The sequence below is a fragment of the Cololabis saira genome, chromosome 2 (genome assembly GCF_033807715.1).
Source record: "Cololabis saira isolate AMF1-May2022 chromosome 2, fColSai1.1, whole genome shotgun sequence".
In the NCBI taxonomy this organism is placed as follows: Eukaryota; Metazoa; Chordata; class Actinopteri; order Beloniformes; family Belonidae; genus Cololabis; species Cololabis saira.
In genome coordinates, this window is record NC_084588.1 from 49,892,819 (window position 1) to 49,917,886 (window position 25,068).

Below are 25,068 nucleotides of genomic sequence, written 5' to 3' on the forward strand. Positions count from 1 at the left end.
TGAATTTTTAACTGTAAACTATTATGAACTGGAGTCCTTTACACCTGGTATGCCCAAATTGTGGGAGATTTCTCTCCACTTTTGTCCCTTTTCATTGAGGTTTCTTTCTTTCTTTCTTTCTTTCTTTCTTTCTTTCTTTCTTCTTTCTTTCTTTCTTTCTTTCTTTCTTTCTTTCTTTCTTTCTTTCTTTCTTTCTTTCTTTCTTTCTTTCTTTCTTTCTTTCAGGCTCATTTCTTCCTTCCTTCCTTCCTTCCTTCACGCACACGTACGTTGCTCTGCCTTGATTTAACGCAGAACCAAAAAATTTATAATTTTTACCGCGATATTACAAATTCTTACCGTGGGGAATTTTTTTGACGGTTTATGGTGAACGGTAAAATATCACCCATTCCTATTACCCACTCTCTTTTTCCACTTTTTTAATTTCACTTTAGTTAATTTACTTTTCCACGGCTCTGAAAGTTTTCTGAAAACTCATAACGAGCATCGTTTTCAGCAACTTTTAAACAGAAATGCCGTTAAACATCAGCTGTTTCCCGTCCAAATGATCCATCTGAATAAAAACCTCCAACAAAATTATGCATTAATACAAAAACCAAACAGCACCAACTCTTATATTTCCCCTGAACTTGTTGTGCGGGAGCAGAATTAGCCGCGCGAGCGGAGCTTTAATTGAGCCTGACTCCGGCTGGGTTCCTGCTCAGTGTCCCGCTGCATTAGTTTGATATACAGTGTGTGAGACAGGGTGCGAGACAGGGTGCCTGACTGTCTGTGCTTCCCACAAAGATTCATTGTTGTCAGACAATACGTTACCCGCGAACGCCAAACTTGGTTTACACACCGAGGACTGGCTCGTAACGTGCAGGTTTTCAGTCGGGTTGGATGTTGGAAGTCTCCTCTGACAAAATCAGGTCAGATTACTGACGTTTTTGTGTTTTTTTTCTCCTCTTTCCCCCTCATGACCACAATGATTCATGCCCAAACACACCAGTCCTCCCCGCCGTTCCCTGCCTGTCACGATGTTTCTACCTCACTGAAAAGTGAACGTCTTACAAAAACTGAAGTTGTAACCTTTTGTTCTTAAATACAGCAGTATTGATCTGCTTTTTGTTGGGGTTTTTTATTTGTTTTTGATTGTTTGAATGTTTATTTTGGTACATTGTAACAGAAAGGGTGTAAGGCAAGGCAAGTTTATTTGTGTAGCACAATTCAACACAAGGTAATTCAAAGTGGTTTACATCAAAATTAAAAGCGGCAAGACACAATTAAAACATAAATCACAAATAAAATGAAATAAAATGATAAGAAAAGAGGTAGAATAATAGAAAGCACAAGTTGTTAAAGAGTAAGGGCAGTAGATCCAGCAGGTACATCTCATTCTGAAAATGGCAAGAATTACGTTTCTATACGATCAAAACGTACAAAGACCGGGTCAAATACAGTATTAGAAAAGTAATCAGTATTAGAAAGTATCTGTGCCGGTTCGTACGGTGCCTTGCTTCTACTGTAGGTAGAAGCAAGGCTTTTATATATATTATATATATATATATATATATATATATTATATATATATATATATATATATATATATATATATATATATATATATATATATATATATTAAACTCAAATATCCCGTCATAGCAAAATAAAGAAAGGCACAGAGCTCAAAACCCAGAAATAACTTAAATTTTCCATCATAGCAAAAATAAAAAGTAGTGCATTGTGCAAAACCCAAAATATAACAGTACAGAAGTTGGCAAAGTTAATTTTCCATACCATAACGAGAAATTACGTCATTTTTATAAAGTCTTTTAAGGCTGAATAGTGTCCAACATGATTCAAATAATAAAGTTCCTCTCACGTTGTATCTGGTGTCCCTGATTTTAAACAGATTCTGGACATGTGGAGGTAGAAGTTTGTACATGGTTTGTGTTGTAATATAATCAACTAAGTCCTTGAATGTCAGTATTTTTAAGCAGATGAATAGCGGGTTGGTCGACTCACGGAAAGGTTTTTTACCGATGATTTCTTTTGTAATAAAAACATTGTATTGGTATTTGTTTCATCATTATTACGTTGTGTCTTTCAGGCTCTGGCGAGGAACGTGCTGCGCGTTCAGAACGCTTTACAGAGCCATCATGTCGACTCTGCAGTACGTCAAGAGCTGCTTTCAGTGGGAGAGCGTTCAGAGGAGCCTGCTGGCCTTCCTGGTGAAGTGTTCCCTGTTTCTGCACACACCGTCTCCGTTTCCCCCCCGTTTCCCCCCCGTTTCCCCTGCAGTCGCTCCAACCTCTGCCTGAACTCTCCCAGAGAGCATCACGATCAGTGCAGCGCTGGAACCGGCTCTGCCGCCGCGGCTCTTTGTCGGAGCTCTCAGCGCTGCCGTGCTCGTGGATGGAGAGTTAAGCCTCAGCTGGAAGGAGTCGGCTCCCAGCGGAGGCTATTTTTGTGCCGCTGCTCTTGACGGCTCGTGAACTCTCCGTCCGGCCCGAGCATCGGTTGATCCGGAACCCGTCACTCACACAAAGGTTTAATTAAACGGGGTCTCTGGCCGACGAGGCCGTCGAGGCCGCCGAGGCCGACGATCCGTCCCGTCGCTGCCGGATCGACGTGTCGAGCACGACGTGAAGACGGAAACCCACAAGCAGCTCTGTTTCCCAGACTTCAAAGTGAAGCGTACACTAATCTTTTTTTCATCATTACTTTCTTTCTCACAAAAAAAAAAAAGGAAAAAAGAAGAAGGTGTACAGAAAGTGTTTCATTAACTATTCAGGCGATCAGGGTCATGAAAAGTTCCTTCTGATTTTGCGGCTGTCGTCCTGTAGGTGGCGCCGAGGCTTCGCCGGAGGCCGGGGTGCACAGGGAGGCCATTGTGTTTGGAGTTTTTAAAACGACAGATGATGCAGACTTAAGCTGCATCCACTAGGAACGGATCAGGGGTCAGCGCGAGCTTTAAATCGCCAACCTTCTGCACGGGGAAGTACTGCCACGGCGAAACCGTGCAATAATTAATACTCCGTATCCGTGCCGGTGGATGTTAGGGGGAATATTGACGTGCAAACCACCACACGTCTCCCCGCCTGAAAGACAGAACCATCTGTAGTCGTGTTTAACACTAAAGCTCGAGCCTCGGTGAGGAGGAGGAGGAGAAAAGATGGCTGCTTAATATCACGGCCATGATGAATCAGAGCTGCAGGCTCCGTGACGAGATGCAGCGACGGAAGCACCTGCACCATCTGCCGGCTGTCAGCCAGACAAAGAGTGGATGCCCTGGTGTGTGTGTGTGTGTTTAGGTGTGTGTGTGTGTGTGTGTGTGTGTGTGTGTGTGTGTGTAGGTGTGTGTGTGTGTGTGTGTGTGTGTGTGTGTGTGTGGTGGATGTAAATGTGCAGCCCCGCCTGAGTAGGTGGGACGCCTCAGTCCCAGCAGTTAGTCTGGTCCAAACTCACATAAATCTTTCACCACCGATACTCATTTGTTTTTTTACTTTAGAAACAGCATTTTTGCATTTTCCTTTTATATATTTTTAAGATGTAACCAGATAAATTCAGTGTTTAGAAACGTTTGGTGCAGAACAGGAACTCCACACCATTTAATTTAATTTAAAGCAATCAAAATCAGAATCAGAAAAGGGTTTATTGCCAAGTTTGTTAACACACACAAGTAATTTGTTGTGGTGATTGGTGCAATACAATAAAAATAAAAATATAAAAACAAACAAATATATAAGAGATAAAATAAGAGATAGAATAAAATGTATAAACAGAAATGTACAATATGAGGTTTTAAAGTGCCGGATATGAGTCTTTACAAAAAGTGACGTAGGATGACTTAGGACAGATAAAATAAAATGTATTAACAGAAATGTACAATATGGGGTTTTTAAAGTGATACATGGTGTGAGGGATTTACGTTTGAAAAAGCCGTTTCTGTCTTAATCCAGTTCAGTAGTTGTTTTTTTTTTTTTTATTATTGATTGATTGAAATCTTTATTTCGAGCATACATAAAAAAAAAAAAAATTACACAAAACAACAAAAAAAAGAATATCAATAAACAGTCATTAAACAAAATCAAAGGGAAATAAACCGTCATGCCCGAAAAGGAGTAGGAGGAAGTAAAAAACTTATGAGGTCCTAGCCCTTTAAACTTTAAACTTTGTTCATTAAGATTTTCAATTTTTCATAAAGACAGGTACAAAAAACAAGATTATGGTCAAAATCTAGGTAGAGGGAGAACATGCATGAACTATAATATAAAACATGGTATGTACAATAAAGGAAGTGATGCCCTCAGCAGAATGTAAAGTCAGAGCACAGAACATGATAACTACAACAAAACAAGAAGAAAAAGAAAGAAAAGACAATACTAATAACTAGTAGGCACTAGGGATGGGCGGTATGGACTAAAACATGTATCATGATAATTTCTGGCATTTATCCCAATAACGATAAAAATGACGATAAAAAAAAAACAATTCAACTCCATCTTTTTAACTATAAATCTATCTCGCTCTCAGATCCACCATGTTTGTTACACAAAAACACAAGTCTTTCTTTCTTTCTTTATTTCTTTCTTTCTTTCTTTCTTTCTTTCTTTCTTTCTTTCTTTCTTTCTTTCTTTCTTTCTTTCTTTCTTTCTTTCTTTCTTTCTTTCTTTCTTTCTTTCTTTCTTTCTTTCTTTCTTTCTTTCTTTCTTTCTTTCTTTCTTTCTTTCTTTCTTTCTTTCTTTCTTTCTTTCTTTCTTCCTTCCTTCCTTCCTTCCTTCCTTCCTTCCTTCCTTCCTTCCTTCCATAAATCAGTTTTACACAAAAACATCATCAACGGGAATTTATCGTTTTTACAGCGAGATACAAATTCTTACCGTGGGGAATTTTTTTGACGGTTTATCGTGAACAGTAAAATATCACCCATTCCTAGTAGGCACTTCAGAAGAAATGAAGCATGGTGGTTTCTTAAATTGGTCGGCAGGATTCAATGATTATGAGACTGCAGACAATTGAATATGATCTTTAATATGTTTAAGGAAAGCTTCCACCATGTAGAAAAGGTTTTCCAGTCGTACAGCTCTCACAGCTTTACGGTCTCTCTGAGCGGTCGTTGGATCTGGATTGTTCCCAAAGCTCCTCTTGCTGTCACGGCTGCTGTAATGCCTCTCAAGCTGAAACGATCAGCAATTATCACCATCTTTTATGGGCTGAGTGTACGTTTGCAGCCGAGCGTGATCCGGGGTCCCGGCTAATAAAGCGTAACCCCGGCAGTAAAGGGTCCGTGCGTCTGTCCCCGGCTCCGTCCTGGCTGCTGATAACACGGCCCGGGCTGTGGGCAGAGATCTGATATGTTTTATGTCAGCTGCTGCCTCAGAGGGGAGTGATGTGTTTACCAGATGTTCACCTCCGTTTTCATTATCCTTAAAAAAAGAAAAAAGGAGCTATAAACGTCTCCAAGTAGCGTTTTGGCTCGGCGCCACTCTGGCTCCCGCTGCCGCTCTGACAGGATTATTTCATCCTTTAATTCAGACATTAAACTGAGACATCACAAGCAGCGCTGCAGTTACGCCGCCGTGTTATCCGTTTTTATCGCAGCCACACAGGTGGGATTTGCATCCTGGTGGAGTTTATGGACGTTGATGACATTCCCACGCGGCCTCCCCACGGCGGCCGGGCCGTAACGTTCAGAAGATGAAGCTGAGGGGGAACGCACATGGAGATGAAGCTCCGCCCCCTCCGTGCATCACCTGACCTCTGACCTCTGGACCCTCCGTACACCACCTGACCTCCAGTGTTGCCAACTTAGCGACTTTGTCGCTAGATTTAGCAACTTTTGAGACCCCTATAGCGACTTTTTTTCAAAAAAGCAACTAGTGACAAATCTAGCGACTTTTTCTGGTGTTATTGCAGACTTATCTGGTGGGCAGAGCAGAGCAGAGAGGAGACCCTCACCACTCCGCGTCCAGACTGCAAATAAAATGCACTTGCGCAAAGCCGCCGCTGGCTTGCAGAGCAGGATGTAAATGTAAACGTTTCTTTTTTCTTTTGGGTCACTTTGCCGGTCCCAAGCTCGGATAAAGGAGGAGGGTTGGTTGTAGAGCTAGCAATTTCACCCTACATAACAATCTTTTGATTAAATTTGCTGTTATAACATTTAACAATACAGGACAAAACTGATGTGTGTAATGTGGATCTAGACAAAGCATTGAAATCATTAAATGTTGTTAATGTTGAAATTATTTTTGTACATTTGTAGTTCTAAACATATTTAGGGTGTTTTTTACTCACTTTTGTCTCTCCCAAGACGTTATTCCTCTCTCCTACAGCGTCCATTACAGGTATATGCAAATTGCCAATTATGCAAATTAGGCGATGACGTCATTTAGCGACTTCTAGCGACTTTTGGGACAGCCAATAGCTACTTTCCTTACTGAGGAGTTGGCAACACTGGACCTCTGACCTCTGGACCTCCGTACACCACCTGACCTCTGACCTCTGACCTCCGCCCGCAGGTGTTCATCCTGACCGTCTGGTACTGGGAGTTCTACATGCTTCCCTTGGTCCTGGTTCTGCTGCTGGTCTGGAACTACCTGCAGATCAGCTCGGGACGGGTCAGTCAGGACGAGGTGAGTCCGGCCCTCTATCCATAAATCACCCAGGTCTAGTGATGTTTCTGGCAGCCTGTTTCAGTTTCAGTCTAGTCTTTGGGTCCAGCTATCATTTTAGTTTTTATTAGTTTTAGCCATGTTCATTCTCCTTTTAGTCGTGTCAAGTTTCAGTCGACTAAAAGTCTTTTAGTCTCGTTTTAGTCAAAGATTGTATTTAGCCAAACCCATTTTACAATTCAAACTAGGTTATCTTATTATTATATTATTGTTACCTTATAGACTCAAGAATACATTCATTCCAGATACAGAAGACTCTAATTTGAGTTTACAACATATTTATCTTTTTCCTTTTCCACGACACATTGGGTTTATCTTTTCCACGTCTATGTAGGAAAGTTTATCCAAAGATGGTTCTTCTTCTTCTTCTCCCCCCCAGAGAAGATCTTTGTTAGAACATTTCCTCTCGTTTTGGTCAACGAAAATGAAGACTCATTTTAGCAGAGTTTTTATTTTGTAATCTACATTTTAATCTAGTTTTTATTCGTCTACGATTTTGCATTATATATTTAATTATCGTTATCGTCACATGACCAGCATTTGCGTCTCGTCTCGTTTTCCTCAGGTGATAAAGGTTCGTTGACGACGATATTTAAGTTGACGAAAGCAACTTTAGTACTGAGGCTTCATTTCTCCTGCAGCGGTTGCAGGTTCCAGTCCCGGCCCTTCGCTGCATGTCGTCCCCATCCTCTCTGTCTACCTCTTTCCTGTCTACAAAATCTAAATCTTTAGTAAAAAATCACCCGTGTGACTCACTTCTTCCACTGGAAGCTGGTACGTTCCCATAGCAACGGGTTGATCATTGATGATGGAATAACATCATATATGAGCAGAGAAACGCTCTGAGCCAATTACAGCGCTTGTCCTTTACTGACAAAGATTCCCTTCTTCACTCCACCTCCCTTTTGTCCTGCGTTTGCTTTCCTGTAATTGGTCGGCTGCTCTGCTTTTGTTTTGACACGTCCCAAAAAAAAAAAAAAATGTTTAGCACTTGTGAAAAGGTCGCGGTGCTCGGTGCTCTTTCCCCCACTGTGTCCGCGCTGGGCTGCAGGCGTGAGAGCATGAGAGCATGAGAGCTCTGTGACCACCGCCGAGGGAAAACTCCACCGTCTCTCTGCTCAATAACGGAGGTTCCACACGCAGACTACAGCCAGAGAGAACTTAATTACGGTTTAAATCCAAAACACAACCGTAGTGCTTTGATAATGATTCAGTCAAACATTGTACCGATGATTAAATGTATAATTATGAAGGTTTGTGAACAAATAGACTTATTAATGGTGTTTTACTTTTATTACCAACAAAATTCACAAATATTATTCATTAATATATTGATTTATTTACTGTTTTTATCATTATTGTTTATTTAAAGTAATAAAATGTGTCTAAAAAGTAAAGATTTACATGATTGATGGAGCTACAATTTATTTGAGAAGACAGTTTAAGTAACTATAACCGATTTTTTTTATTTCTAAATGTGAAAAATAACTGTAAATGATAATTCAAAGAGCTGAGTGAAGTTTCCGCCGGCCGCTGAGCTCACGCTGAATCGAGCGCGTTACGAGACCCGAACAAGGCAAACTTTGTCCCAGCAGACCGGCGCCGTCTGAGGGACACCAACGTCTCTAATGAGGACAACAACGTTTATATTTGATACTCTAATATAAAACATGGACGCGTGGAAAAAGAAAATGCATAATTTTTTAATTCTAAGGTCCATCGCAGGATTTATTTGATAATCGGGACCCTACTATGAGGCCCAGCTTTTATTTGTTTATATTATTTAGTTTATTTAAAAGGATCCCCATTAGCTGACGCCAAAACCAAAGCTAGTCTTCCTGGTGTCCAGACAATAAAATACAAAATCAAACATGCAAGCTCAATTCATAAAGTACAGTTTTATCTGAGTCTGGGTTTTTTTTGGAGGCAGCCACAGGTTCTGGAGTCAAACATGACGGTTTAAACCTGGACGAGTTGTTCAGAGGAAAATTGATCCAAACATCACCAGAAATCCTGGAAGAGAATCACTGAAATGTTGAATTTACTCTCTTCTGGGTTTTTTCATTTCATTTTATGCTCATACACAAAATCTGTATTGTAAAGAGTGTGGAGCTAGAACAGTCTCATAATTGACAAATGCACACACAGTTTCACAAAAACACAGAACAATTCACACATGCGTAGGACAAGATATATAAATGTATTTTTGATGCGCACACAAATATAACCTGATTTACAAACGTTTTTTTTGTCTGTGAGCTGCGCTGGATTTCCGTGTGACTTTTGAGACTAACGTGACTCGATCCACAAATACGTTTTTTTTAACACGGAAGGATCTGCAACCAATCAGATGTCTTCCTTTGTTTCAGCCATCATCAGTTGCTGCATCAGCAGGACTAAGAGCTCTCCCGACGGCTCTGGTTGAACAGCCCGACAAACCATCTCAGATCGCGCTGTTTTATTTACCGGGATCACAAGAAAATCAGAACAGTGATCTCCTCTCCATCCTGTTTATTTATCTTTTATCTCCTGTTGCTGTTCATTTATCTTTACTCCACCAACTCGAAATATTAATCACTTTTCTAAACGAACGGCGCTAACGCAGCAGGTGTATCCGCCCCTAATCTGATTGGTTTAGAGTAAATCGTGTTTTATCCACTGCTCTGCGTCCCCCACGTGGGGTGCGCTCTTATGATTGGCTGAAACAAAGGAAGACATCTGATTGGTTGCAGATCATTCGGTGTTAAAAAAAACGTATTTGTGGGTCGAGTCACGTCAGGGGAGTCTCAAAACTCACACGGAAATCCAGCGCAGCTCACAGACAAAAAAACGTTTGTAAATCAGGTTATATTTGTGTGTGCATCAAAAATACATTTGTATATCTTGTCCTACGCACGTGTGAATTGTTCTGTGCACGTGTGAAACTGTGTGTGTATTTGCAAATCGGTCTGTGCATTTGTAAAACTTGTCCTGTGCATTTGTGAATTATGAGACTGTTCTAGCTCCATAAAAAAGGGTGTAGTTTCTTTCTAACCCGGCTCTAGTAGAGCTTTTCCACCAACTCAAAGTTGGTGCTGGTGCTGGAGCGTTGCTGGAACCGGTTCCAACAGGTATTACACAGAACCGGTTTGCTTTCCCACCTGAGCAACCAGGAGCCTACAGAACAGCCTACACCTGTAAACGGGGCGTGAAGCCTAAATAACCCGAAGAAAAACCTGTAATGGAAACATCTTTAACTTCATGAGGTGGTTTTACAGACATGTTTATAATCCAGTTTATCGTAAAAGTGTGATGGAAATCCTTTTTCAGCATATGCACGTCTCTGGTGGCGCTGGATGGGACGTAGTCGCTCAATCGACAGTCATGAAGATCTTGTTTACAGCTGTTTCTCGCCTCATAACACGATGTAGTTGTGCTATAAAACCTAATCATCATTAATCTTTATGCATGACTGCGTCACATGATCACGTGCTGCCTTGGACGATTGGAGCCTAAAAGTCCGGTTTGGAGTCTGGGACTGACTATATTCAAGTTTCCACCATCAACATCGACAGCGTTTCAGGATTAAAATCTTCTCAGAGTCACATCTGTACAGTAGACGTATGTTTGATTGCACCATTAAATCAGTAATAATGTCTCCAGAATTCAATATATGTTTTAAAACAAGCAGCAACAACCAAACTCTCATTCAGAACTAAGATTCGCTGCAGTTCCTCCACCGGCCACTAGGGGCTCAATCTCCATCGACTCCCATGTTGATGTTGATGTTGATTTCCAACTCGGAGCAGAAATAATAATATTTACAGCCTGGATCAATATGTGTGAGGTTCAGCTGATGGAGCAGAGCTAACTGTGATTGATCTGATTGATTGGTGGCCGTGTTCCCATCAGCTCGTCGAGCAGCGCGGCCACGCTCTTGTTTGAAGAGAAGCAGCTCCAGAAACCAGGGGGTCATGTGACCTGATGCTTAGTCCAAGTGGTTTTTTACATTTTCAAAATTATACATGTCCAGGGCAGTATATATACAAATAATTTGAAATATGTAGCAGATCCAGAATAAATACACAGCAATGATTCCCAGGGTCCTCAGTGAATCCAACACTTTGCCAAATGTTGCTGTAAAAAGTTTCCTCTGACCATTAACTCCAAATCTCAGTCTTTCCAAAGAAATATAGTCCGCTATCAACGACTTCCACAAATGTCTTGAAGGAGGTTCTTCTCACACTTAGTCATTATAGCCTTTCGGCCCAAAATAAGCAAAAACTGTAACGTTTTTTTATCCCGTCTTATTGATTCAGGGATACATCCCATAGACATTGTAGTTGTTCATAGTAGTTGTTGGATAATCACACTAACCTCATCACATACAGTTTGCCAGACACGTTGAATCTTTTCACATTCCCAAAGACAGTGCAATCTTGTTCCTAAAATAGTCTTACATTTCTGACAGTTTGGAGAGGCCCCTGCTGTATAGACGGGATAACAGCTGATTATCAGCTTAAATTAGCGTCAGTTGGACTTGACAGTGACCTGTACAGTTACCAAGAACCAGTGGTCCATGGACATTAATATTTGGTACAGTTACCAAGAACCAGTGGTCCATGGACATTAATATTTGGCCACGAATCCAGTTTCCTGATATTTATATGTACTTAATTTCTACACCGGGGAAATACACGAAGCAAAGCTTGAAGGCTTACAAAAGTCTTGACGCTTGGTCCGACTTCAAGGCAGGATTTGTTGTAGAAATTAAAGTGATGAGGACACCGAACTTTATGATTTGACCGTTTAACGTTAGCTACCCAAAAATCTAACATTACCTGATACAAAATGGGAACCACAAATCCACGTTTCGGTGCCTGGAATCCAGTTGTTTCTGTGAATTGCAGCGATCCATTTGTTTCTCTTAAGATTATTTTTCGGCAGTCTGTTAAACGATAACTCAGATTTCTTGCTAAATCTATGAGTACAGTCGATCGCACAACAGCTCTTTCATATTTTAGATGTTTTCCAGTTGCTCAAACTGAAAGTTTACGCTGACACTCAGTCTTTCTGACACTCAGTCTTTCTGACACTCAGTCTTTCTGACACTCAGTCTTTCTGACACTCAGTCTTTCTGACACTCAGTCTTTCTGCCACTCGGTGGGTGAAACCCGCTGTGAAGTCGCATCTGTGACGTCATGCACATTCTCTCTATAGAATTTTAGTCCAAGTCTGGCACCAGCACCAGAACTGCTTTGAAAAAGCTCACCACGTGATCACTGCTAGTATTTTAGTATTGATTATCGTCTCTCTGATGCCGTATGTTGTGGTATGTGGGTGTGACCTCTGACCTTTACATCCCTCTCTTCCAGGACAGCATGGATCTGGTGGATGAAGACGAGGATGATGAGAAGGTGAGCAGTTTGTCGCCTGATGAAGAGACTCGTCTCAGTCCGTCGTTTAAATGGGAAGTTTAATTCAGAATTAAAATTAAATCCGATTTAAAATGAGTAAAAATTACCATGTAAACACCTCATTCTGAATGAAAATGGCCATTCTGAATTAAACTTAATTCCGAAGTAAGTGGTTGGTTTATTCCGATTTTAAATCAGAATAGAATAATTCCGTGATCATGTATCCACTCATTCCTCTTTAAATTAATTCTGGTCTTTCTTTCTGCTCGTTCCCTCGCCCGTCTGTCTCCATGACGCTTATATTCTGCTCTGGCTTGTTTTCCAAACAAAGTTTCAAGATGCAGCACGCAGTAAACGCTGGTCAAGAGCAGAGACCATTTATTTAATAAATAGCTTGGAGGACCTGGACATAATTACAAGAACAGATGGAAACAGGAAACATCAAAATTGTGAGCTTTTCAAAGTTGTAGCGGTTAAAGCAGCACTATGTAATTTTTCCACCTTAATATCATATTTCCAGAGTCATTGTGATGGAACATCAACTTCCAACAGGTTTAATGAACCTCTGTCTGAGGGCACTAGCACTAGAGGAAAGAATGCAACGCAAAGAAAATGTATAGAACATTTCTACTATTTTTCCTATAAAATTGTGCAGGGCTGATCTGCAAAACATTAAGTTATTCACAGGTTATAAAGTATTTTTTTTATTTTGTCAGTAAGTATGTTGGACTACCAATTTATGACAAAGTCCGTCTAAAAAACGTGACAGGAAAAAGGTGCCGTAGAACAAAACCAGAGCGCATTATAAAATGCACGCGACGGGGACGGGAGTTTTCCGGCAGTACGCGCTGGTGCTCATGGGAAATGTAGTTCTTTCTGGTAAAGCACTACCGCTTTTGTCCACAGGAGCCGCCAAACTCAACAAAAGCTGAAAGTTACATTGTGCTGCTTTAAGTTTGTTTTTCTTCCGGTAGTTTAACTTTCGGTCCGTCCCCCCTATCCAATCAGAACCTTCCCAACCCCCAGACCTGTAGAGGAATTGGATAAAGACCATCAAACGTGTTTTCCATGTAAACCTCAATTCATAATTACTTTTTCCATGTAAACTCGAAGGAAAATAGTTTAATTCTGAATTATTTAATTGAGAATAATTAATTCCGAATTAAAAAACATCATGTAACTGCGGCCAGTGTTTCCATGTTGACACAAGTCTGCATCGCGGCTCCAGGCGTGTGTTGCTAAGCTCTTTACTCGCCACTAAAACCTCTGATGCCGCCGCGTGTAACGCTGAGTTTCTTTAACCTGATCACCGGCAGACATCAGGCTGATTAAGACCTCAGCAGAAACGCTCCCACTTGTCACAAACCCATTCATATGCAGATCCCGGGGCGGGGAACCGGGTCCGGCTGCATTCGGGGGAAAGTCCCCGAGCTTAACGCCCCATTTAACGCCGTCAATACGGAACTAATGACGGCTCTTTGACGGCTCCTTCAGAGCGCCGCCTTTCAATGTCCTGTTGACTGTGTTAAAAAGCTCTTTAGGGGCTGAAACGTCTCTCTGATGGGCCGGATCAGTTTATTAAACCGTTTTGAGGAGAAATACATTTGTTTACCAGTTGTTATACACGCGCTTGCTTGACAACGCTTCAGTCAGGGTTGCCAGATTGGGCGGGTTGATAAAATCTGGGCTGCTTTTCCTGGTTTTTACTAAATATTTTGGAGAAATTATTCACAAAAAAGTTTTCATTATGCCAGAGAAAAGTAGAAACTTACACAATAAACCCACTGATATTATATTTTCTTTAATTTACTCAATTTAATTGTAGTCTTTGTTTGGAGCCTGAACTTATTTTGGCTTCATTTGCTTATGACTTGAAATTTATTCCACATTTAATAATTTATAAGGGTTTTATCATAGAGAATGTATGATTTGGGCTGGTTTTTCATTATTCCGGCGGGTTTTACATCACGTTTGGGCTGGAACCTGTCAGCCAGATCTGGCAACCTCGACCTCAGCGCTGGATTTCTTATGGCACTTTTATACTAGTACCTACTCAGCGCAACTCGCCTCGTCTCCACTTGCCTTGTCCTCATTTGTTTTTAGACACCCAGATCAGTAGTAGGAGGTTGGAGAAGCTGCTGTGACGTATTTGATTGTGTATCTAAACGCAGAAGACAACAACACTAAAGATGTAGAACCTGGAGGAGATGATAGATGTGCTGCTGGGTCTGTGGCTTGTGTTCGATATCAAGTTAAAAAAATGAGAGAGAGAGAAGCTTCAAGCGGCGACACTTTTTTTTTGTTAGTTTCTCTGCTGCTGAAAAGTCAGCTGGAGCCGTGAGCAGCTATGAAGTGACAGAGCTCCTGGTAGATCTGGTCGTTCCTTATCTCCTTCTAGATCCCTTTTTAATTCTCTCCTCAGCACCAGGTTTATGAACATCTGCACCTCAGAGTTGGATCATGAAACAGACTTCTGCTGCCGTTGCTGCTGGAATAAAATGAGGAAGTCGCTAGCTGCTCTTGCGCTGATTCCCGCTTCCTGATTCAAACGTCTGACGGCCCCCCGACCAATCGGTGGCCTGGAGTGTGATGACATCACAGCCCGACTCAGCCGCTTAGAACCTCGGCAGAATAGATACAGAAAAAGTATCTACTCCACCCGCCTCGACCCGTAGTGGAAAAGAGCAAAACGGGGGCGTTAGTGACTTGTCTTTTTGGTCTTACCTTGAAATACCTTGAAAATGGTATTAAAAAGTCTTTAATTGATCAAACCTGTAGAGACCCTGTTAAACCATAAAAGCACTCGCTTGCTTGATAACGCCTCAGTCAGGGTTGCCAGATTGGGGGATTTTCAGCCCAATTGGGCTGAAAAATATCAGACTGGGCGGGTTGATAAAATCTGGGCTGCTTTTCCTGGTTTATACTAAATATTTAGGAGAAATTATTAACAAAAAAGTTTCCATTATGGCAGTGAAAAGTAAAAACGTACACAATAAACCCACTGATATTTTATTTGCTTTAATTTACTCAATTGTTTGGAGCCTGAACTTTTTTGGCTTCATTTGCTTATGACTTGAAATTTATTCCGCATTTAATAATTGGCGGTTTTTAACATAGAGAATGTATGATTCGGGCTGGTTTTTCATTATTTCGGTGGGTTTTACATCATGTTTGGGCTGGAACCTGTCAGATCTGGCAACCTCGACCTCAGCGCTGGATTTCTTAGTGACTTGTCTTTTTGGTCTTAAAGGAGCTTGAGGCAGGATTGAGGCAGGATTTATGAAAAAAATTTTTATACGTTTTAATTTTTCTAGTAATAATGTCAGATGAAGCGTTCCAAACCCAAAAGAATGAGTCCTCTAGTGTATCTCTCCGTTGCCTTAAACAGGCTGTGTGCTGCAAAATGTGCTGCAATTCGGGCCCAAATTTCCCGCGCTGTCCTGCAGATGTGACGTCACATGACGCTGCATGTGCGTTCTCCACGTTCTCCCGTGCCGGTGTCGGTGCTTTTTTTTCCCACCTGCTTTTTTTTCCCGGCTCCCCGTACGTGATGACGTTCCGTCTTGTGAAAATTGATGATTAATAAATGTAATAAAGCAAATCGATAATTTAAAATGTCTATTAAGATCAAAATATTTAACTGCTTACTGCTATGCAGCAAGCAAAAGATTGTTTACCCTATACTGTATATAGTAGGCTATTATTGTTCTCAGCTCACTGATGAATCTCCAATTGTCTAATGAAAATAGTCCCTAATAAATATTTTAACTCTAATATTTTTTTTAGCCTATGTCAGTAAGATCACTGATAATTCTGATAATTCCTTGTATATGTTTCTTCTCCCTTTTACCTCCACTATGATCTGCTGCTTCTGACTAAAATACCATCGCGGGGGAAAAATGCACACTTCCGGGGAAAATATTGCAGCCCGATACAATCTGGTACCCACACCGGCTTCACTGTTGGCTGCAGTACCCCCAACGGCCGTCGTGGTGAAGGGTGGCGCTAGAGAGGCTCATTTCTTAAAAGGAGCCTCATGCTCTTTTAAATTTAGTTTGAAAATGGTATTAAAAAGTCTGAAATTAAACTTGGTCAAACCTGTAGACATAAAAGTCAGATTCATGTTGTGTAGCATCTACCAGTCCTCTACCTCTCCTTGTCTTCCTTCTTTTCATCTCTTCTTCTCTTCATCTTGGTCGTCTTTGTCCTCTGAGCTGCTTGACCCCAGTCGTCTCCTCCCTATCGGTCCTCCATGGATCCCAGGGTTAAGAGGAAGACGTTCTCTTGTGCAGAAACGTACCATCAGTGTGTGTGAGTGTCTGATTTAGAGCGTTCTGGTTCCAGTGGGAACCTGACCCCGGGAAGACCGAAGGGCTTTAGAGCGTGACGGATCCTCCACTGATGGGAAAGTCGGGCCGTCTCACATGTGGTTTTGCAGCATCTGGACCATGGCGGAGCCCGAACCCGGCTCTTTATAGTCCCGGCCCGTTTGATGTGGACATGTTTCCGTCTGAAGCCTCGTCTTCGGGAGATTTTCTTGTCTCCTCCGTTTAAAGCTGCTCTTCCCTCCGGGCGCCGGCGCCGGCCTCCCAACAATACTTTTATCTCTTTTATCTCTTTTATCTCTTCCCTGATGCGATGTCCAGCCCTGATGTGGCGAGTGCTCGGCCGGTCCGGGTCGGACCTGCGGTCTCGGGATGATGCTGTCATCAAACTCACTTAGCTTCTATGTGAACGGATTGTTCTTTAACTAATTCAGCTGTCTTAAGTTTTACCCCCCGTTTTTTTAATTTATTTAATTTTTTAATTTTATTTAATTTTTATTTATTTATTTATTTATTTAATTTTTTCTTTTTTTTTTTTTTTTACTTATTTTTTACTTTTTTATTTTACGGTTATTTTTTGTTACTTTTCTACTTTGATTTGTCTGTGTGGAGAGTGTGTTCCATGTTTTGGGTGGTGTTTAAAAGAGGGTGCATGAATAAATATACTTTATAAAGAACTAATTCAGCTGTCGAGGGGCTCCGTTATACTTCATCTATAAAATATGAAACAAATTTTCTTTCTTTTCTTTTATTTCGGCTTGCACACACTTTTTTACAAAACAAGATGAAAAGGTAAAATAAACTTTTCTTTTGCCGAAAAGGTGTAGCTGAAGCCGTAGCTTATAGTGCCTAGACCTTTTATCTTATGATCAGCTTAAATATGAGACATTAGCATTACTCCGTGGAAACAAACAATACATAAAGAAGTTTTTGATAATGTACTTTATAATTATAGTGTTTTATATTTATTTACAGTATTTTCTTTAAACATTTCCTTAAACTTGAAGATAGAACTGCACATTTTTAGGTTGTTATTACAACTATTCCATATTTCTCTAGCCTTAATTGATGTCCATCTCTTTTTAATATTTGTTCTTACTGTCGTCGTCTCAAACATGAGTTTCCCCCTCAGGTCAGAGCGGTTTCTTTTATCTGGAACAAATCCTGAATGCAGTTTGGAAGCAGTTTCTGCTGCTTTAAAGGCAAATAAAACAGTTTTCTGCTCTACTATGTCATGGAATTTTAGAGTAGTATATTTAATAAAGATATTATTTGTTGGTTTATAATAGTCTGATCTATTAATTATCCTTAACTTCACTCTCTTTACAAGAAATGTGTTTGTTTTCAGCCAATACAAACTTTCTATGTGGAGGAAAAGACACAATCTTCAGTTATTTTAATACTTTCTGTGTAATATTTTAGATACGTAGTAGACGCAGATACGTAGTGAGGTATGTAATATTTATTAAATATATACATATAACATCTATAATACATATATAATACTTATGCATATATAATTATGCATATATAATATACATGTATACATGCATATATAATATACATGTAATATTACCTTTGTTGTCTCTCTGTTCCCATCTGGAGGTATTTTCCTTCATTAAAATCAACATAAATCCACCGTAAACACCACCATAGACTTAGTTTAGTTTATTTAGTTTATTTTGAACATGTAAAAAAAAACAAGAAAAAAGACAAGAAAACAAATACAGAAAAACATAAAGAAAAATAACATCAAGTTTCAAGTTACATGTTCGAAAAAGGAGTGGGAGGAAGTATAAACTTATTTAATCCCACCCCGTTTCCACAACTAAACATAAATTATATGTCTGTATTTATTTTTTACACTATACACTAATTTGTATAAATATATAATTTTTTTTTACAAAAATAACCTGTTTAATACAAGATGTAAGCTCTATCATCAATATAATATAACTATGATATAAATATAATATGTATATCTAAGTATATAAACCTACAAAGACAACATGACAGAATAGCAGAACACAAAGCTGGTGATCTTTAAACACAGTCTTCACTTTTATACCTCAAATAAACCATTTCTTTATATTTCTTCTTAAATTGTTTCATGACTAGTTCACCCTGTTGGATATTTGAAACAACAGAGGACGTTAGGCTCGTTTGGCATCTGTGGTTGCTAGGCAACTGGAGCTGGAGAGAATTAGTGACCGTTTTACTCGTACTTGTACAAAACCACAGAAATCCCGACACCTTTGTTTTTCTTTCCGGCTCCGACTGCCGTGTTTGACGTTTTTCCCAGCGCCGTTTCTGTTGTTGATCTGTTTTTCTGCGGCAGGAGTCGGAGAGGAGAGGCCTCATCGAGAAGTTCCACATGATCCAGGACACCATCATCACCCTGCAGAACCTGCTGGACGAGATCGCCTGCTTCGGGGAGCGCATTAAAAAGTAACGTGAACGTTTGCCCTCAGAGTCCCAGGAGGACGAGCTTGTGTGTGATTGCGGTGGAAAACGGACTGCAGTCGTGTCTTTTTCTGAAAATAATGTTAATGTTTTCTCCTGTTATCATCCAGAATCACAGAAACTCACATTGATTAATCAGTAGGTGAATCTGGAGAAATGCACGTCCCTGACTCTCTGGTTTTTCCCCGGCAGCACGTTCAACTGGTCGGTGCCGTTCCTGTCGGCTCTGGCGCTGCTGGTGCTCGTCACGGCCACGGCCCTCACCTACTACGTCCCCGTCCGCTACATCGTCCTGGCCTGGGGTGAGTTTCTGACACCACGATTCTCCGGCTCCTCGTTATGTCTCAATAAAACAAGTAGACTTGTGTTCAGGACCACCTAAACCCAGACCAAGACCAGAGAATATCAAGACCAAGACTAGTTCAGAGACTGAGATAAAAACAAACCCAGTTCTGTCCTGATCCTGCGTGATTGTATTCCATCATCCTGGTTCTAGTTTCCATAAGAGCTTGTTTTCAACTGCAGCTCAATAACACAGAGAAGTGGATGATGATGTTGAACTCACTAGAAATGTTTTCATCCATCAGCTGAGATCAGATCTGTGTGGCGACTGCACTACCGCTATTTCTACACTATTGGAGGATTGACTCCAGTGCTTTTAAGGATTGACACGACTACTAACTAGTCCCAAAGTCCTCTAGCAGAATAACCAGCTCCAACACCCCCCTCCACCTCAGAAAAGTCAGGAATAGTAAATGTTACTGATTTAAATTTGACTAAATGTGGAGATGAAACCTGAATTTTAAATATTAAAGATTGAAATTACATTATTTACCATTATAGTAATCAGATTACACCGTATATCAGCATCACTGAAATGGACCTGATGCTTAATCAATCACAACGATATGCAAATATTATTCATATATTCATTCAAACAAGGCCGTTATAAACACAAAACTGTAATTAAATACAGACACATGCAGATGCACCAAAACATTTATGACGGAGTATTAGGGCCAAACTAAGACAAAAAAAATGGAAATTACGAGAATAAAGTCATAAAATTACGAGAATAAAGTCGTAAAATTACAAGAATAATGTTGTAATATTACGACTTTATTCTTGCAACAATATGACTTTATTCTCGTAATATTACGACTTTATTCTCGCAACATTCGGTTTTGACTTTATTCTCGTAATATTACGACTTTATTCTCGCAACATTCGGTTTTGACTTTATTCTCGTAATTTTATTACTTTATTTTCGTAATTTCCAATTTTTTTTTGTCTTAGTTTGGCCCTAATACTCTGACGTAAAACATTAAATCAGATGCAAAATACAAATAGTTTACAAAACTGTACATTAACAAGAGGAAGAACTGCTGATCACCAGATTCTGTCACCTTGGTGCAACGGACTCTCAGTTATCAGAGTCCGAGACCAAGACGTGTGGTGTCGAGAACTAAAACTCTAAAAACAAGTGAAAATATTCTCTTTTTACTCTAATTTCTTTACATTTGGGAGTCTTCTCCCTTGTGCATTTCAACATTTCCACCTTTTACAACATTAAAATAAGACGTACAACCTGTCAAGATAAAAATATATCTTGCAAACGGTGAAACTAAAGCCGTACCGGCGGGTCTGGTGATGGAGCGGCTGCAAACGCGACTCCTCGGGCAGCAGGAGTCTCTCCTGCCAGTGTTTGTTTGTGTGGAAACAAAAGACGCGGCTACAGCGGACTAACCGTAATGATATGTTGGTGTGAATTTCTGTTTTAGGTATCAATAAATTCACCAAGAAGTTACGGAACCCGTACAGCATCGACAACAATGAGGTGCTTGATTTCCTGTCGCGGGTGCCGTCAGATGTGCAGAAGGTAAAGCTCTGCAGGATCACGGACCAGGAAGCTTAAATCCCCGAGCCTGCCGGCTCCGCGTCCCACCACAACAACTCCCAGGCATTCCTTCTCCCGTCTGTATAATTAGCCTTGTCTGTATAATTATGGCGCGCTGTGTAATTTTGCTGTGTTTTGGTGCTGATACATCCCTGGTGGAGGTCGCTGCCTGGCAGCTTTGCAGCGCTGCCTGTTCCCAGGCCCAGACGCCGCGCTCGTGTCACCTGCTCCCACTCAGAGGAGAAAAGAAGGAATAAATAACAGAGATATCCCCACGGTCATGAAGTTCTGCACTGATGCTTAAAACAGGGTCCTTAAATTCAATTTTTGATAAAATAAGGCCTTTAAATGTCTTAATTAGTCTTAAATCTCAATCCAAGGGTGTTAATTTTAGAGGGAATGGATCCAGTCGTCATTAAAAAGTTTATTTCATCATTTTGAGGAGAATCTCCTAAATCTGTGTTGCCAGGTTGGGCAAGTTTCAGCCCAATTGGGTAGACAAATATATATTTGGGCTGCTTTTCCTGGTTTTTACTGAATATAAAAGAGAAATTATCAACATAAAAGTTGCCATTATGGCATCATCATTAAAAGGTTTTCTTACATTTTGAAAAGGAAAACGTTTAATAAATAGTTTTGAGGAGAAATAAATGTTTTTTTTCCAGTTGTTCAACGGGCTTGCTTGACAACGCCTCAGTCAGGGTTGCCAGATTGGGCGAGTTTCAGCCAAATTGGGCTGAAAAATATCACACTGGGCGGGTTGATAAAATCTGGGCTGTTTTTCCTGGTTTTTACTAAATATTTAGGAGAAATTATTAACAAAAAAGTTTCCATTATGGCAGAGAAAAGTAAAAACGTACACAATAAACCCACTGATATTTTATCTGATTTAATTTGCTCAATTTAATTGTTTGGAGCCTGAACTTTTTTTGGCTTCATTTGCTTATGACTTGAAATTTATTCCGCATTTAATAATTTATAACGGTTTTATCATAGAGAAAGTATGATCTGGGCTGGTTTTTCATTATTTGGGCGGGTTTTACATGGCGTTTGGGCTGGAACCTGTCAGATCTGGCAACCTCGACCTCAGCGCTGGATTTATGACTGAATCGTCTTTTTGGTCTTAAATTTAGTTTGAAAATGGTATTAAAAAGTTTTAAATTGGTCAAACCTGTAGACACCCTGATAAACCATAAAAGCACTCAGTCAGATTCATGTTGTGTAGCATCTACCAGTCCTCTACCTCTCCTTCTCTTCCTTCTCTTCCCTCTCCTTCTCTTGGTCGTCTTTGTCCTCCGAGCTGCTTGACCCCAGTCGTCTCCTCCCTATCGTCCTCGATGGATCCGAGGGTTAAGTTCTCTTCAGAGCTGCGTCGCTTGTGAAGAAACGTATTATCAGTGTGTGTGAGAGTGTGTGTGTGTGTGTGTGTGTGTGAGTTAAGTTGTCGGCCCCTCATTAGCAACAAGAAAGGAGCATCATTTTATTTTTTATTAATATTTACCCCGGGGTGAACGCTGAACTTTGCAGGACTGCCTTCCCCTGCGTTTCACCCCGTATGCTGAATTCATTACCGTCTAGAGAGTGTGTGTGTGTGTGTGTGTGTGTGTGTGTGTGTGTGTGTGTGTGTGTGTGTGTGTGTGTGTGTGTGTGTGTGTGTGTGTGTGTGTGTGTGTGTGTGTGTGTGTGTGTGTGTGTGTGTGTGTGTGTGTGTGTGTGTGTGTGTGTGTGTGTGTGTGTGTTAGGGATGGGCGGTATGGACTAAAAAATGTATCACGATAATTTCTGGCATTTATCCCGATAACGATAAAAATGTTTCAACTCCACCTTTGTAACTATAAATCTATCACCACATTCAGTCTTTGGAGCCAAATCACTGCTCTAAAAGATACTAAATACTAAACTACACCAATTACATTAAATTGATAAAAACCAATTAAATGATTATACCTGTACTGCAAAACTGGAATGACTCAGATCTGCCATGTTTGTTACACAAACACGTATCAACGGGAATTTATCCTTCTTTCTTTCTTTCTTTCTTTCTTTCTTTCTTTCTTTCTTTCTTTCTTTCTTTCTTTCTTTCTTTCTTTCTTTTAGGCTAATTTCTTTCTTTCTTTTCTTTCTTTCTTTCTTTCTTTCTTTTAGGCTCATTTCTTTCTTTCTTTCTTTCCTTCCTTCCTTCCTTCCTTCCTTCCTTCCTTCCTTCCTTCCTTCCTTCCATCCTTCCTTCCTTCCTTCCTTCCTTCCTTCCTTCCTTCCTTCTCGTACGTTGTGTGTGGATTTAACACAGAACCATAAATCAGTTTTACACCAAAACATCATCAACAGGAATTTATCATTTTTACCGTGAGATACAAATTCTTACCGTGGGGAATTTTTTTGACGGTTTATCGTGAACGATAAAATATCACCCATTCCTAGTGTGTTCCTCTCAACACTATCTCTGTCTACTTCCTGCAGGTCCGCTACGGCGAGCTGAGGGGCAGGAAGAAGAAGGTGTCGTAGGCGTTGCCGCGGCGACGCGGAGGCAGGACGCTCCGCTGCTGGACCTGATGCTGCCGTGTGTCGGCGTCAAACCCCAAACCTCCCGCCGGAGGAAGAGACTCTTTTCTCGTTGGTCAGGAGGCTGAAAACGCACCGTATCAGCCCCCCCCCCCCCCGACCAAAGAAGTCCTTACTGAGATTATATCATATTACAGTCACCTATTTTAAAATAGATTGTATTTTTCTATGTGCCGTTCACATAGAACGGTTTTTAGTGACAAGCTGCTGTATTTTGTACTTTATCTTTACTCTTCAAAGTGAGACTTTTATATGAAACTGTAACCTGCCATCTTAAAGAATGTAGTGGTTGATAATGTTTCTCATCAGCTGTTTTACAGCCTGAGGTTCAGGATATTACGGATGATTTCAGGATGATTTAGTTGTTTTTACATTTGGCTTTTACATCTTGCAGTTGGCTGCAGATACAGGACTGTCTCAGAAAATTAGAATATTGTGATAAAGTCCTTTATTTTCTGTAATGCAAAAATGTCATACATTCTGGATTCATTACAAATCAACTGAAATATTGCAAGCCTTTTATTATTTTAATATTGCTGATCATGGCTTACAGCTTAAGAAAACTAAAACATCCTATCTCAAAAAATTAGAATATTCTGGGAATCTTAAACTGTAAACCATAATCAGCAGTATTAAAATAATAAAAGGTTTGCAATATTTCAGTTGATTTGTAATGAATCTAGAATGTATGACATTTTAGTTTTTTTAATTGCATTACAGAAAATAAAGGACTTTATCACAATATTCTAATTTTCTGCGACAGTCCTGTATATTGCACTTACCTTTACTTAATTTCCCTAAGAACAATAAGCATCAGTCCGTTTTTAATCACCCCCAGTATGGATGTATCTCTCCCCCAGACCGGTGACTCCTGTATCTCCGTCTGAATCTCTTTCCTGTGAGGTTGGGGCTCAGTGTGCAAACGCGTTATTTATTATTAATAATTGTTTCCGAGGACTTTGTCTGCTTGGTGTCCAACATCAGTAAATGCATGCACCACCACGTGTTTCCCGTCTCATCCATGCGTCGCCCCCGCTGCTCATTAGCCGTCGTGCAGCACGGCTGAGCGTGACCTCGCCGACACCGGGCCCCCCGCCGCGCTGAGGGCCCCCTGCTGCGCTGAGGCCCCCGGGGGCCCCTGGGCGTCGCCGCCAGCGGGAGAACCCCGGCGACCTCCTCTCAGACGCAGCTCTGGTGGCGGGAGGACGGGAGGGAAGATGCTGCTGCTGCTTCTGCAGGCAACAGCCTCGCGGAGGAACCGCACTCATTACTCCTCGTCTCTAAGCACCAGCTTTGATGTGGGATGTATGGTATGGTTTACTGCAGCAGATAATATATATATAACATATAAGGATTCTGAGTTTAAGTGACGCTCATTAACAGCACACAACAATCCTGCACATGCATCCAATCTCTGCAAAAATGTGGGGATTTGTCCAGTTGTTTGGAGGAAGGTGTGAAGAACGGGGCATTTAGTCCAGGGGCCAGAGCCCAAAATTTCACTTGTCAGCACCACTCAAGGTGACCAAACTTACTTATGATTTTTGAAAATATCCATGTCTAGATGGTATTTTGGTATGATAACCTTCCTGAGTGGCAGCTGGATCATAGTTATCAGCTCATGAAGTTACCACCCCCTTCAGAAAATTACATTTTAGATGCTGCTGCATATCCTGGTTTAGACTCATGTACAGGAGGATATCTGTCAATGTGTCACAATATTGTCTTTGGTATCATTCTAAGCATTCATTCAAGCTAAGATTTGAATCTTT

The 25,068-nt window shown here is 40.6% G+C and overlaps 1 protein-coding gene across 1 annotated transcript in view; it reads left to right on the forward strand.

Annotated features, from left to right (window-relative positions):
- LOC133456724 (multiple C2 and transmembrane domain-containing protein 2-like) overlaps positions 1-23,773 on the forward strand; it is an 87,974-nt gene extending 64,201 nt beyond the window's left edge. The window contains 8 exon segments of the mRNA XM_061735279.1: positions 2,093-2,125; positions 2,127-2,213; positions 6,501-6,614; positions 12,008-12,049; positions 18,713-18,822; positions 19,030-19,139; positions 20,619-20,716; positions 23,195-23,773. Coding sequence (XP_061591263.1) covers positions 2,093-2,125; positions 2,127-2,213; positions 6,501-6,614; positions 12,008-12,049; positions 18,713-18,822; positions 19,030-19,139; positions 20,619-20,716; positions 23,195-23,239 — 639 coding nt within the window. The 3' untranslated portion in view covers positions 23,240-23,773.
- Positions 23,774-25,068: the final 1,295 nt, after the last annotated feature.